The sequence below is a fragment of the Rhinoraja longicauda genome, chromosome 3, assembly GCF_053455715.1.
Source record: "Rhinoraja longicauda isolate Sanriku21f chromosome 3, sRhiLon1.1, whole genome shotgun sequence".
Taxonomy (NCBI): domain Eukaryota; kingdom Metazoa; phylum Chordata; class Chondrichthyes; order Rajiformes; family Arhynchobatidae; genus Rhinoraja; species Rhinoraja longicauda.
Genome location: NC_135955.1, coordinates 42,569,069 through 42,580,968, shown reverse-complemented (window position 1 = coordinate 42,580,968; position 11,900 = coordinate 42,569,069). Strand labels below are relative to the sequence as shown.

Sequence of the window (11,900 nt, the reverse complement as noted above, 5' to 3'; positions counted from 1 at the left end):
CCTCTCCCCCTCCCCCTCCCCCTCCCCCTCCTCTTTACACTGGCTCTCTCCCCTCTACTATTTCAGTCGAGATGAGAGTCTTGACCTGAGATGTCCACTGTCCATTTCCTTCCGCAGATGTTGCCTGACCCTTTGAGTTCCTCCAGCACTTTGTTTTTGCTTCAGGGTACTTCAAATCACTTCACAGCAACTCGACTTCTTCAATACAGTCATTGTTTAAACACTAAACCTAAAAAAATAGTTTGTGCGCCTCAAACATCTTTTCTACGGATACTGATTAAGGAATAAAGATCACTCGGGACACCGGGTAGTTAGTTACCTTATTCTCCAGAGTGCTGTGAACCTTGTCCGCCCGCCCAAGCAAGCGTATAGTGGAGATAGACACAAACATGCTGCAGTAACTCAGCGGGTTAGGCAGCGTCTCTGGAGAGAAGGAATAGATGACGTTTTGGGTAGAGACCCTTCATCAGACTGAGAGTCAAAGAGGGGGATACTAGCGGTATGGGAAGGTACAGAACAAAGTCTAAAGAGCCTTCAACAATGGCTCAGGAAAGGTGGAGCCCACAATGGTCCATTGTTAGCTGGGGGCCAAGGGATAACGGAGGAATACAAACGGTGAAATTAGCAAGAGGACCAATAGACAATAGGTGCAGGAGGAGGCCATTCGGCCCTTCGACCAAGAAGAGAGAGAGAGAATGCAAGGGTTACATGAAGTTAGAGAAATCAATATGTTTTTTTAACTGGACACAATAGTTGAAAATACCGAATTTATTTTCACTGTCACTTTAATGTGAGATATTGTCGGTCTTCTGCAATTTCCTCTGTGAGTGTTCTGGGTTTGGATCAAGATTGTTTCCTCACTGTGGGTCCTGACGTCAGGTTGGCTGCGAGTGGAGCGGCGCGGCGCGGAGCGGAGCGGCGCGGAGCCGACCTCCTCGGGCGCTTCATTTCACACTGCAGCCCGGAGAGCGGAGCAGGGGGATCCCAGCTGAGATCACCATGGTCAAGGGCCAGACCCCTCCCAAAACAAGGTAAATACCAGGCTGTCTGTCTGTCTGCCTCACTCCGGGAAGGGGCAGCTTTTATTTCAGCAGGGACATTGCTGGCGGTGGACGAGAAGGAGCGTCGCTGGTCTCATGCTGTTGCAATGTCATTATCACATTTCCTGTTGTGTACGAGATGAGGAAAGAGAAGCAGGCGGATGGGAAGGTTCAGAAGCGGGTGGCAGGCGTGGTGGGTGTGGGTGTTTCTTCCTTGTACCTGACCTCCGAGTTCGCTCTGAAGTCCTCCTGCAGCAAGAAACGCCGAGCTGCACCACCCTGAACTCCTTTTAAAACTTTACTCAAACTCAATAAATGCTCCAGCTAAAAGAAAACACGATAACTAATTTAACATAACAAATCTGCTTATTTTGAAGAAGGGTCTCGACACGAAACGTCACCTATTCCTTTTCTCCAGAGATGTTGCCTGACCCGCTGAGTTACTCCAGCTTTTCGTGTCTATTTTCTGCTTATAACAGCCTATGTACTCTCTAACAATATACATATCTTCAGCTATGAAATGTGGCTTGGACCGGCTTGTCACTAAGTCTGATTCTGAACTATCTCACCCCTGGTCATCGCACAAAGTGCAGGCGATCAATTCTGCCGGTGGACGTTTAAACGTTGCCTGAAGTTTGCTTTCCTGCACGCCCTCTGCAATACAACAATATGCTCGTCCCAGTTGTCAGTTTCCACTCTATTCCTTTATGTCCGTGCCCAGCGCTACTTAATTAGTTAATTTGCACAGAAAGAAAAAGTTGTAATGAAGTGTTCCGACTTTACCTGCAGCTTGGCATGTCAATGTATCCTCGGGTTAGATTTGTGACAAAATCTTAGTCTCTTTTTAACAATTTCTTTGAACATTTTCTGGCTTCTGGTGGTATGCTGGGCGAGAAATGTTGATTAATATTTAGTCAGTGTTGGATTACCATAAAGATTTGGTTACACAACAAAACAGGGTTTCCTAAACAGTACGTGGATAGACCACTTACACACATTGACCAGGAGTGGAGGGTGGAGGGGAGGACAGGAGGAGGAAAAAGGATGGTTTAATCCAGAAGGGCAAAATGAATGTCATGACTTAACTGTTTTGTTGTCAAAACAAGATAACGTGTGAATTTGCCACCTTTGAATTTGTTCCTTCATCCAATGTAATCATGGCTGAATCTCCAACCACATGTTCATATCCTTTCATTTCTTTAATGTTCAAAGATCTACTTATATTGGCTTTGATTGAACACAACAGAGTCTGCAGATCTCTGGGGTACTAAATTTCAAAGATTTGCCATTCCCCGAGTGAAAGAATTTCTCATCATCTCATCAGAATAACCTTCCCGTTATTCCAAAACTGTAAGGCTTTTACTTCACAGAAGCCTCATCAAGCAAAATGTGACACTCTTGCTGATCAACAACCTGTCAATCTCTGCTTTAAAAATACCCAAAGACATAGCCTCCACAACAATGGCAATGAATTCCACAGATTCACCACCCTCTGGCTAAAAAAATCCCTCCTCATATCCATTTTGAAGGTACATCCTTCTATACAGAGGCTGTGGCCTCTGGTCTTAGACTCTCCCACTAGTGGAAACATCCACTCCACATCTTCTCCATCCAGGCCTTTCATTATTTGGTAAGTTCCAGAGGTCGCCCCTCGTCCATCTAAACTCCAGCGAGTACAGGCCAAGAACCGTCAAACACTAATCATATGTTAACCTAAGCATCCCTGGGATCATTCTCGTACACTACTGGACCCTCTCCAATGCCAGCAGATCACTCCTCAGATATGTTGGTCAAATCTGCTCACAATATGTTCTGACCCCTGCCTTAGTATTACATCCCTGCTTTTATATTCCAGTCCTCTTGAAATTAATGCTAACATTGCATTGCCATCCTTACTACCAAGTCAAACTGCAAATTATCTTTCTAGGAATTGTGCACCAGCAATCCAAAGTCCTTTTGCACCTCCGATTTCTGAATCTTCTCCCCACTTCCAAAGTAGTCTTTGCCTTTATTCCTACTTCCGAAGTGCATGACCGCCCACTTTGCTACACTGTATTCCATCTGCCACTTCTTTGCCCACTCTCCCAACCTGTCCGTCCTTCTGCAGATTCCCTGCATCCTCTACACTATCTGCCCCTCCAACTATCTTCGTATCATCCGCAAAATTGGCCACAAAGCCAACTCCATCATCCAAATTATTAACATACAACGAGAAAAGTAGTGGACTCAACACCGACCCCTGCAGAACACCGCTAATCACCGGCAGCCAACAAGAAAAAGCCCCCTTTATTCCCACTCTTTGCCTTCTGCTGTCGGCCAAACTTTTGTCCGTACTAGTATCTTCACTCTAATACCATCGGCTCTTGAGTTGTTTAGCAGCCTCACGTGCGGCACTTTTTCAAAGTGCGACAAAGAGAACTGCAAAGTTTCGAGGGAACTCCAGAACTTTTATAATAGACACACATTCCCAAGAACATTAAGTACTAGGACTTAATTAGTGCAAAAGGCTTAGACAGAACAGGATTTGTTGGGTGTATCTGAGAGGGTTTCCTAAACAGTACGTGGATAGACCAACTCGAGCAGGGACCATACTAGACCCTGTGATGGGAAACGAGCCTGGCCAGGTGACTGATGTTTCGGTGGAAGAGCATTTTGGGGATAGTGATTGCAACTTCATAAATCTTTTTTTTTAAAGTGCTACAGTAACTCAGAGGGTTAGGTAGCATCTCTGGAGAACATGGATAGGCTATGTTTTAGGTTGAAGCAGGTCATGTCTTACTAACTTGATTGATTTTTTTGAGACGGTGATCAATGAGGGGGGGCGGGGGCTATTGTCTTCATATTGTAGTTAGGCATTTGATAAAGTAGGCTGGCCAGAAGATTACGATGCAAGGGATGCATGGTGATTTTGCCATCTGGATTCAGAACTGGTTTACTGATAGAAAGCGGGGTGGTGGTGAAAGACCATAATTCAGGCTGGTTGTCTGTGTCTATTGGAGGTTCAGAGGGTTCAATGCTGGGACTTCTGGTGTTTGTGATATTTATAAATGTCTTGGACATCAATGAAGATGGGTAGCTGGTAGGTTTGCAGACTACAGCAAGTTTGCTGGTGTTGCGAGCAATGAAGGATAGTTGTCAAAGTATATAGCAGGATATAGATCAAAGATAGATCAACTACAGAAATAGTCATAGAGTGATACAGTGTGGAAACAGGCCCTTCGTCCCACTTGCCTGCGCTTGGTCCATATCCCTCCAAGCCTGTCCTATCCATGTACCCGTCTAACTGTTTCTGAAACGTTGGGATAGTCCCAGCCTCAACTACCTCCTCTGGCAGCTTGTTCCATACACCCACCACCCTTTGTGTGAGAAAGTTACCCCTTGGATTCCTTTTAAATCTTTTCTCCTTCATCTTGAACCTATGTCCTCTGGTCCTCGATTCCCCTACTCTGGGCAAGAGACTCTGTGCATCTACCCAATCTATTCTTCTCATGATTTTGTACACCTCTATAAGATCTGCACTCCTTGGAATAGAGACCCAGCCCACTCAACCTCACACCCTCTAGTCCTGGCAACATCTTCGAAAATCTTTTCTGAACCCTTTCAAGCTTGACAATATCTTTCCTATAACATGGTGCCCAAAACTGAACACATTATTCTAAATGTGGTCTCCGGTCTTATACAACTGCAACATGACCTCCCAACTTCTATACTCAATACTCTGACTGATGAAGGCCAAAGTGCCAAAAGCCTTTTTGACCACCTTATCTACCTGCGACTCGACCTTCAAGGAACCATGCACCTGTACTCCTAGATCCCTCTGCTCTACAACACTACCTAGAGGCCTACTATTCACTGTGTAGGTCCTGCCCTTGTTTGACTTCCCAAAATGCAACACCTCACACTTCTCTGAATTAAATTCCATCAACCATTCCCCTGCCCACCTGGTCAATCGATCCAGATCCTGTTGCAATCTTTCACAGCCATCTTCACTATCTGCAAAACTACTCACTTTTGTATCATCAACCACTCACTTTTATCAAATGGGCATGGAAATGGCAGATGGGTTTTAATCTGAGCAAGTGTGAGATGTTGCACCTTACGACTTTGAATGTAAGGGGAAAGTATACAGTTAATTGCAAGACCGTTAACAGCATTGATGAACTGAGGGATCATAGTGTCCAATTACATAGCTCCTTGAAAGTGGCAATATAAGTAGATAGAGTGGTTAAGAAAGTGTATAGTATGCTTGCCACATTCATAAATTCATGTTCATAAGTTTTAGGAGCAGAATTTGACCATTCGGCCCATCAAGTCTACTCTGCCATTCTATCGTGGCTGATCTATCTTTCCCTCTCGACCCCATTCTCCTTCCTTCTCCCCGTAACTCCTAACACCCGTTCTAATCAAGAATCTATCTATATCCACTTTAACAATACTCAATGATTTGGCCACAGCCTTCATCACACTCATTGGTCGTGCATTGTCAGCATGATTTATAGGACTTTGGTTAGGCTGCTTTAGAGTATTGCAAGCAGCTCTTGTTGCCCAATTACAGGGAAGATGTGGAAGTTTTGGAGAGGGTACAGACGAGGATTACCAGAATGCCACCTAGATTATAGGGTATTAGTTGTAAGGAGAGGTTGGACAGACTTGGATTGTTTTCTCTGTAACGCTTCAGGTTGAGGGAAGGCCTGATAGAAGTATATAAAATTATGGTGGGTATAGATTGGGCAGACAGTCTTGCAATTTTCTCAAGGTAGAAATGTCAAAGATTGGCGAGCATAACGTGAAGTGAGAGGGGTAAAGGAGATGTGCGGGGTGAGTTTTTTAAATAGAGGATGGTAGGTGCCTGGGACATGCTATCAGGATTGGTGGTGTCGGCAGGCAAGATAGTGGCATTTAAGAGGTTTTTGGATAGACATGTGGATGTGCAAGGAATTGAGAAATATTGGGCTTGTACAAGCAGATGAGATTAGTTTATGTTGGCATCATGTTTGGCACGATAATTGTAGACCAAGGTGTCTGTTCTATGTTCAATGTTCTAAATTGTCCTGTGCTGATGGTTTTATTGCCATTGGCTTACATTAAAAGAGTTAACACTGTAAAAATAGATTAAACATGTCAAAGCTCTTCAGATATGTTGATATGATAACCTGTGGTATAATCTTGTTATTAACATAGATAATATTTTACTAACAGAACATGCAATTTAATAACTGTAAAAATGGTATCAGGCCCTTCTTACAAAGGTGCATTATTTCCTTTTCATCCAGATAGTTGTAATATTTTAGTGTCCATCTTTACAATGTTTCTATTTGAATTATGCTTTAATTATCAGTTATTATTTAATGCAACAAAATTCAGTTGCATTCTTCATGAGGGAAGTTAAATAATTACAGTTTATATCGTTAACTACCCCTGAGGAATGTTACTTGATTAAATACTTTGCCACAGCACAAACGACTCTTTCTGCTCTATTACTGGATGCCTGACAGACACTGCATCCGGTCTCTCAAGCGACATTCATTTATCAGTTCTAACACATTTAATAGAGTGCGACTTGGAGCTGACACTTTGCTGTAGCTTATTTTGTTGCTCAAATTCAGGAGCTTTTGTATTCATGTTTCACATCAATAGCTGACAAATTAGAGCAGTATTAAGGGAGCACTTCACTGCAGTAGGAACTGTTTTCTGGATGGCATCATTTTGTTTTATTTGTTGATGCAACATTGGCACCATTAATTGCACATCCACAAATGCCCTTGAGAAGTTGGTGTTGAACTGCCCTCTTGAATGCCTCTATCCTCTGGTGAAGGTGCTCGCACTGTGCTGTCGAGGAGGGAGCTCCAGGGTTTAGGCTCAGTGATGATGAATGACCGGTGGTTTATTTCAAAGTTAGGATGGTGTGTAACTGTGGGGTGCCTACAGCTGGGAGTGTTCCTCTGTACCTTCTGCCTTTATCAGTTTTTGCAGTAAAGGTCACAGGTTTGGGAGGTACAGGAGGAGTAGTCTGGTGAGTAACTGCAGTGCACTTTGCATATGCACAGGGGAGAGAATAAATGTTTTGGGTGATGAATGGGAGGCAAATCAAATAGATGGCGTCAAGCTTGAATGCTTTTGGAGTGGTTCTCATCCGAGCAATTTGAGAGAAGGGATGATCAGATATAGCTTCATCTCAATAGATGTGGTCACCTTGCGGCGTGCAGATGGTTGAACTGACGAGAGCTCCGAGTCAACTCAGCAACCTTGTGTGGATTTACTTTTTACTACTTGCTCTTTTTGCACATACTGTACTATCACATGTTCAGTATGATCGACAAACACTTTTGGAGACAGGAACGTCAGCCAACGCAGACTTTAAGCCAGCTATTGATAACACAGTCAACGGCCTCCCCTGGGTGTTTTGTTCACCTGCACGGCGGAGGAGGAAAGTAAAGAGGAAAGCAAAGAGAGGGAAGTGTGCTGGCGCTCTGTGCAGAAGCCGGCGAAGAAGTAACAAACCCCCTCTGCCCAGCATTCTGTTAGCTAAAGTGCAATCCCTGGACAATAAATTAGACGAGTTGCGCGCACGGATCGAACACCATCGGGACATTAAGAACTGCCGTGTTCTGGCGTTCACGGAGACGTGGCTGGAGACCAGCGTACCCGACTGTGCCATCACTCCGGAGAGTTTTTCCGTCTCCCAACAAGACAGAACGAAGGACTCAGGCAAGTCAAGAGGAGGGGGGAGTGTGCTTTATGGTTAACTCCTCGTGGGCCATGGATGTCTGCGTGTTAACTATACACTGCTCCCCGGTTCTGGAGCTGTTGACCATTAAAGCTAGACCTTTCTACCTCCCCAGTGAGTTCAGTTCAGTCCTCCTTACTACTGCTTACATCCCCCACAGGCTGATAAATCTCTTGCCTTGGACGAACTGTATGGGATTGTAAATGAGCTGGGGAACTCCCATCCTGAGGCTGCGTCATTGTTCTGGGAGCCTTCAACAGAGCCAATATGAAGAAGGTTCTCCCAAAATACTTCCAACACATCACTTTTCCCACTAGGGGAGAGCAGACCCTGGACCATTGCTACACCCCATTCAGAGACTGTTATAAGCCCCTCCCTCGCCCTGCTTTTGGTAAGGCAGATCACTGTTCCATTCTACTGCTGCCTGCAAACAGGCAGAAACTAAAACAGGAAGAACCGATTTCCAGGGTCATATATAAATGGAACAATGAGGTTGAAGAGGCCTTACAGAACTGCTTTGACATAACTGACTGGCAGATGTTTGAAGACGCAGCAGAAGGCAATATCAACGAATACACAGACTCTGTCTTAGGTTACATAAGTAGTGCATCGATGACGTGGTTCCAAAAGCCACCATCTGCACTAACCCAAATCAGAAACCCTGGGTCGGACGGGAAATCCGTGCTAAACTTAAAACACGGACTACTGCCTTCAACTCAGGCGACCTCAACGCCTACAAGGTAGCCAGATATGACCTCCGAAAGTCCATCAGGAAAGCCAAGAGAGACTACAGAAACAAAGTGGAATCTAACTACTACAACTCGGACTCCAGACGCATGTGGAGTGGATTACGCTGCGTCACAGACTACAAAGGGAAAAACAGGAGCACTGTTCAGCCTACCGCATCGCTCTCGGACAAGCTTAACACCTTTTACGTCCGGTTTGATGCAGATAACACAGCGCCCACCATGAGTCCACAGGTTTGCAGAGGGATTACCACACTGTCCTTACAAACGGCAGACGTGAGGCAGTCCTTCAAAAAGGTCAACGACCGCAAAGCTCCAGGGCCGGATGGTATTCCAGGGCGAGCCCTCAGAGCTTGTGCTGATCAACTGGCAGAGGTGTTCACCAACATCTTCAACCTCTCTCTGAGTCAGTCTGTGGTTCCCACCTCCTTCAAAGCATCCATCATCGTTCTTGTTCCAAAGAAACCAGTAACCTCCTGTTTAAATGACTACCGTCCTGTTGCACTGACATCAGTCATCATGAAGTGCTTCGAGCGACTAGTCAAAACTCACATCTGCTCCTCTCTCCCTGACACCTTGGACCCTCTTCAGTTTGCATATAGTCCAAACAGGGCCACGAGCGATGCCATCACCATGGCAATACATACTGCGCTCACCCACCTGGACAAAGGAAATACATATGTGAGAATGCTCTTTATTGACTACAGCTCGGCATTCAACGCTATTATTCCCTCAAAACTCGTCCCCAAGCTCCTTGATCTTGGACTGGAGACTTCCATCTGCGGATGGATATTCGATTTCCTGACGGGCAGGCCTCAGGTGGTGAGAATTAGCAGGCACACCTCTTCCTCACTGATCCTCAACACAGGTACACCACAGGGATGTGTGCTCAGTCCTCTCCTGTACTCCCTGTTCACGCACGACTGTACTGCTAAGCACAGATCAAACAGCATCCTAAAGTTTGCTGATGACACGACCATCTTGGGCCGCATCACAGACAACAATGAGACGGCCTACAGAGAGGAGGTAAAGGCACTAAACAGCTGGTGCCAGGAAAATAATCTCTCTCTCAATGTCAGCAAAACTAAAGAGATGATCGTGGACTACAGGAGACAGCGGGGGAGTGGACACCTTCCCATCCACATCGGTGATGCTGAGGTTGAAAGGGTCAGCAGCTTTAAGTTCCTCGGTGTGCACATCACTGAGGACCTTTCCTGGACACTGCACACGGACACAATAACAAAGAAGGCCCACCAGCGGCTCTTTTCCCTGGGAAGACTGAGGAAGTTTGGCATGAACGCCAGCATCCTCACAAACTTCTACAAATGCACCATTGAGAGCCTGCTGACGGGCTGCATTACAGTCTGGTACGGGAACTGTTCTGCCCACAGCCACAAATCACTACAGAGAGTGGTGAAGATGGCACAGCACATCACTGGCAACTGTCTCCCGGCCATTCAGGACATTTTCTACCGGCGGTGCCTGCGGAAGGCACGCAGCATCATCAAGGACCACAGCCACCCAGCACGCAGGCTGTTCTCCTTGTTACCGTCAGGCAGACGATACAGGAGTATGGCTGCGCGTACCACCAGACAAGAACAGTCTCTACCATCAGGCTTCTGAACTCATAAACACATTTCAAATCATACATGTTGATTATTTTTAATATTGTCCTTTTACCTATTTTTAATAGTCTTTTTATTTTACTAATGTCATTTTAAAAATCTTATTTATCCTTGGAATATTACTGCTGAGGTGACCCGTTGTCTTGTCAAATACATTTCATTGTACCATTGACCCTGTGCCAACCTACATATGACAAATACAATTTATTATTATTATTATTATTATTATTATTATTATTATTATTATTATTATTATTATTATTAAAGGCATGGTTGATAATGCAGTGAAATTTAAAGGTAAGATATATACAGCGGATCAGTACCCTTATAAAGCTGGCACTGTTTAATGTTTGGAAAAGCACAGGCAGCTGTGACAGGCATTATTAATAGAATGGACTCTCCTTTCAACAGTTTAATATTGATTCCTTACATTCATGTCTAGTTTCCTGCAATATTTTACATGGGGAGAGGTTTGAATTTATTTGACAGCCAGAGATTTATTCTATTAAACAGTCATTTATCCAAAAAAGATGTGTGATTTCCCAGAAGCTCGCAGTAATTGCTGAGTATGTTGTTAAAACCTTGCCAATATTTGGTCTTCCAAATGAAGTTCACTTAATCACAAACACTGAGGGATGAGTGTGGGCAGTGTATCAGCACATTAATGTTGACATCTTTTGTCAGGAGTCCTCTCCTCAGCCACTTGTCTGAGTGGTCAGGCATGGTTATTAATGCTGGTCATGAGAAATGCCCCGCGTGTGGATACAAATACAACTTTTAAAAACATTTTGACAGATAAATGAATAGGAAAGCTTTAGAAGACATGGCCAAATGCAGACAAATGAGACTGCCCGGCATGGACACGATGGGTTGAATGGACTGTTTTCATGCCATACAGCACATTTGTATAATATTTGGATGATAAATCCAGGAGGTGTCAATCCCAATCTCCTATTGCTCTTCAGGGAGGATTGTGGAGGAGGCGGTTTCGGTCAGTGGAGAAGAGCAATGGGTTGCTGCAGCCAAACATTGGCCATTGGTAGAGAATGAATCTCAAAATGAAAATCATTTACCTGCAGGAAATCTGAAATAAAAATAGACAATGCAGCTCATCTAGTTGCAACAGGCAAACCCTGCAATGTTTCTTGGCAGCCCTTTCCCTATTTCTGACTGACTGATAAATAGGATCCTGAAGTCTGACATATAATTTGAAGATTTATCTTTTTCCTGTCAGTTCCAGTGCCAGATATGTGGTATCTGATGATCAACCCTTGTGTGGTAGAGCTAGTGTTGCAGCGTACACTGATGCCTCTTACTCTGCTAGCTCTTATCATAACCTTATTTTGATAAGTTTTGTCGAGTCATTTGACAAAAATGTTATAGGGAGAGTGTGAAATAGTCTAAGATTAACGTTTGTCGTCTTTTGTCAGGACAAGCGTTTGCAGAATATAACCTTCCCCATTGCTTGTCCTGACCTGTTCATGTCTCGTCAAGTTATGCAAGGTCTGTTGCTGTGAAAGGCTTTGCAATTTTAGATCACGTGCCACTTGTCAGAGAGCACACATCGAGAGATGTTCACAGACAAGTCTCAGCCAGCTCCAGTTCCAGTGGGGAGAATGGATGCCTTCATGCCAGCAGTAAGCTCAGGGCCTTTTCTGACAATGCTTAGAAATAGAATTCACCTATCCCTAATTTCACAAAACCTTTGAGATTTTTATTGGTTTTCTTGGTCATAACATTTGAAAAATACATAAATCATGTA

At 44.4% G+C, this 11,900-nt stretch overlaps 1 protein-coding gene across 1 annotated transcript in view; it reads left to right on the top strand.

Moving 5' to 3' along the window:
• Positions 1 to 890: 890 nt before the first annotated feature.
• Positions 891 to 11,900, top strand: part of hacd4 (3-hydroxyacyl-CoA dehydratase 4) — a 32,782-nt gene continuing 21,772 nt past the window's right edge. The window contains exon 1 of the mRNA XM_078396042.1: positions 891 to 1,031. Coding sequence (XP_078252168.1) covers positions 1,000 to 1,031 — 32 coding nt within the window. The 5' untranslated portion in view covers positions 891 to 999. The remainder of the gene's footprint in view (positions 1,032 to 11,900) is intronic.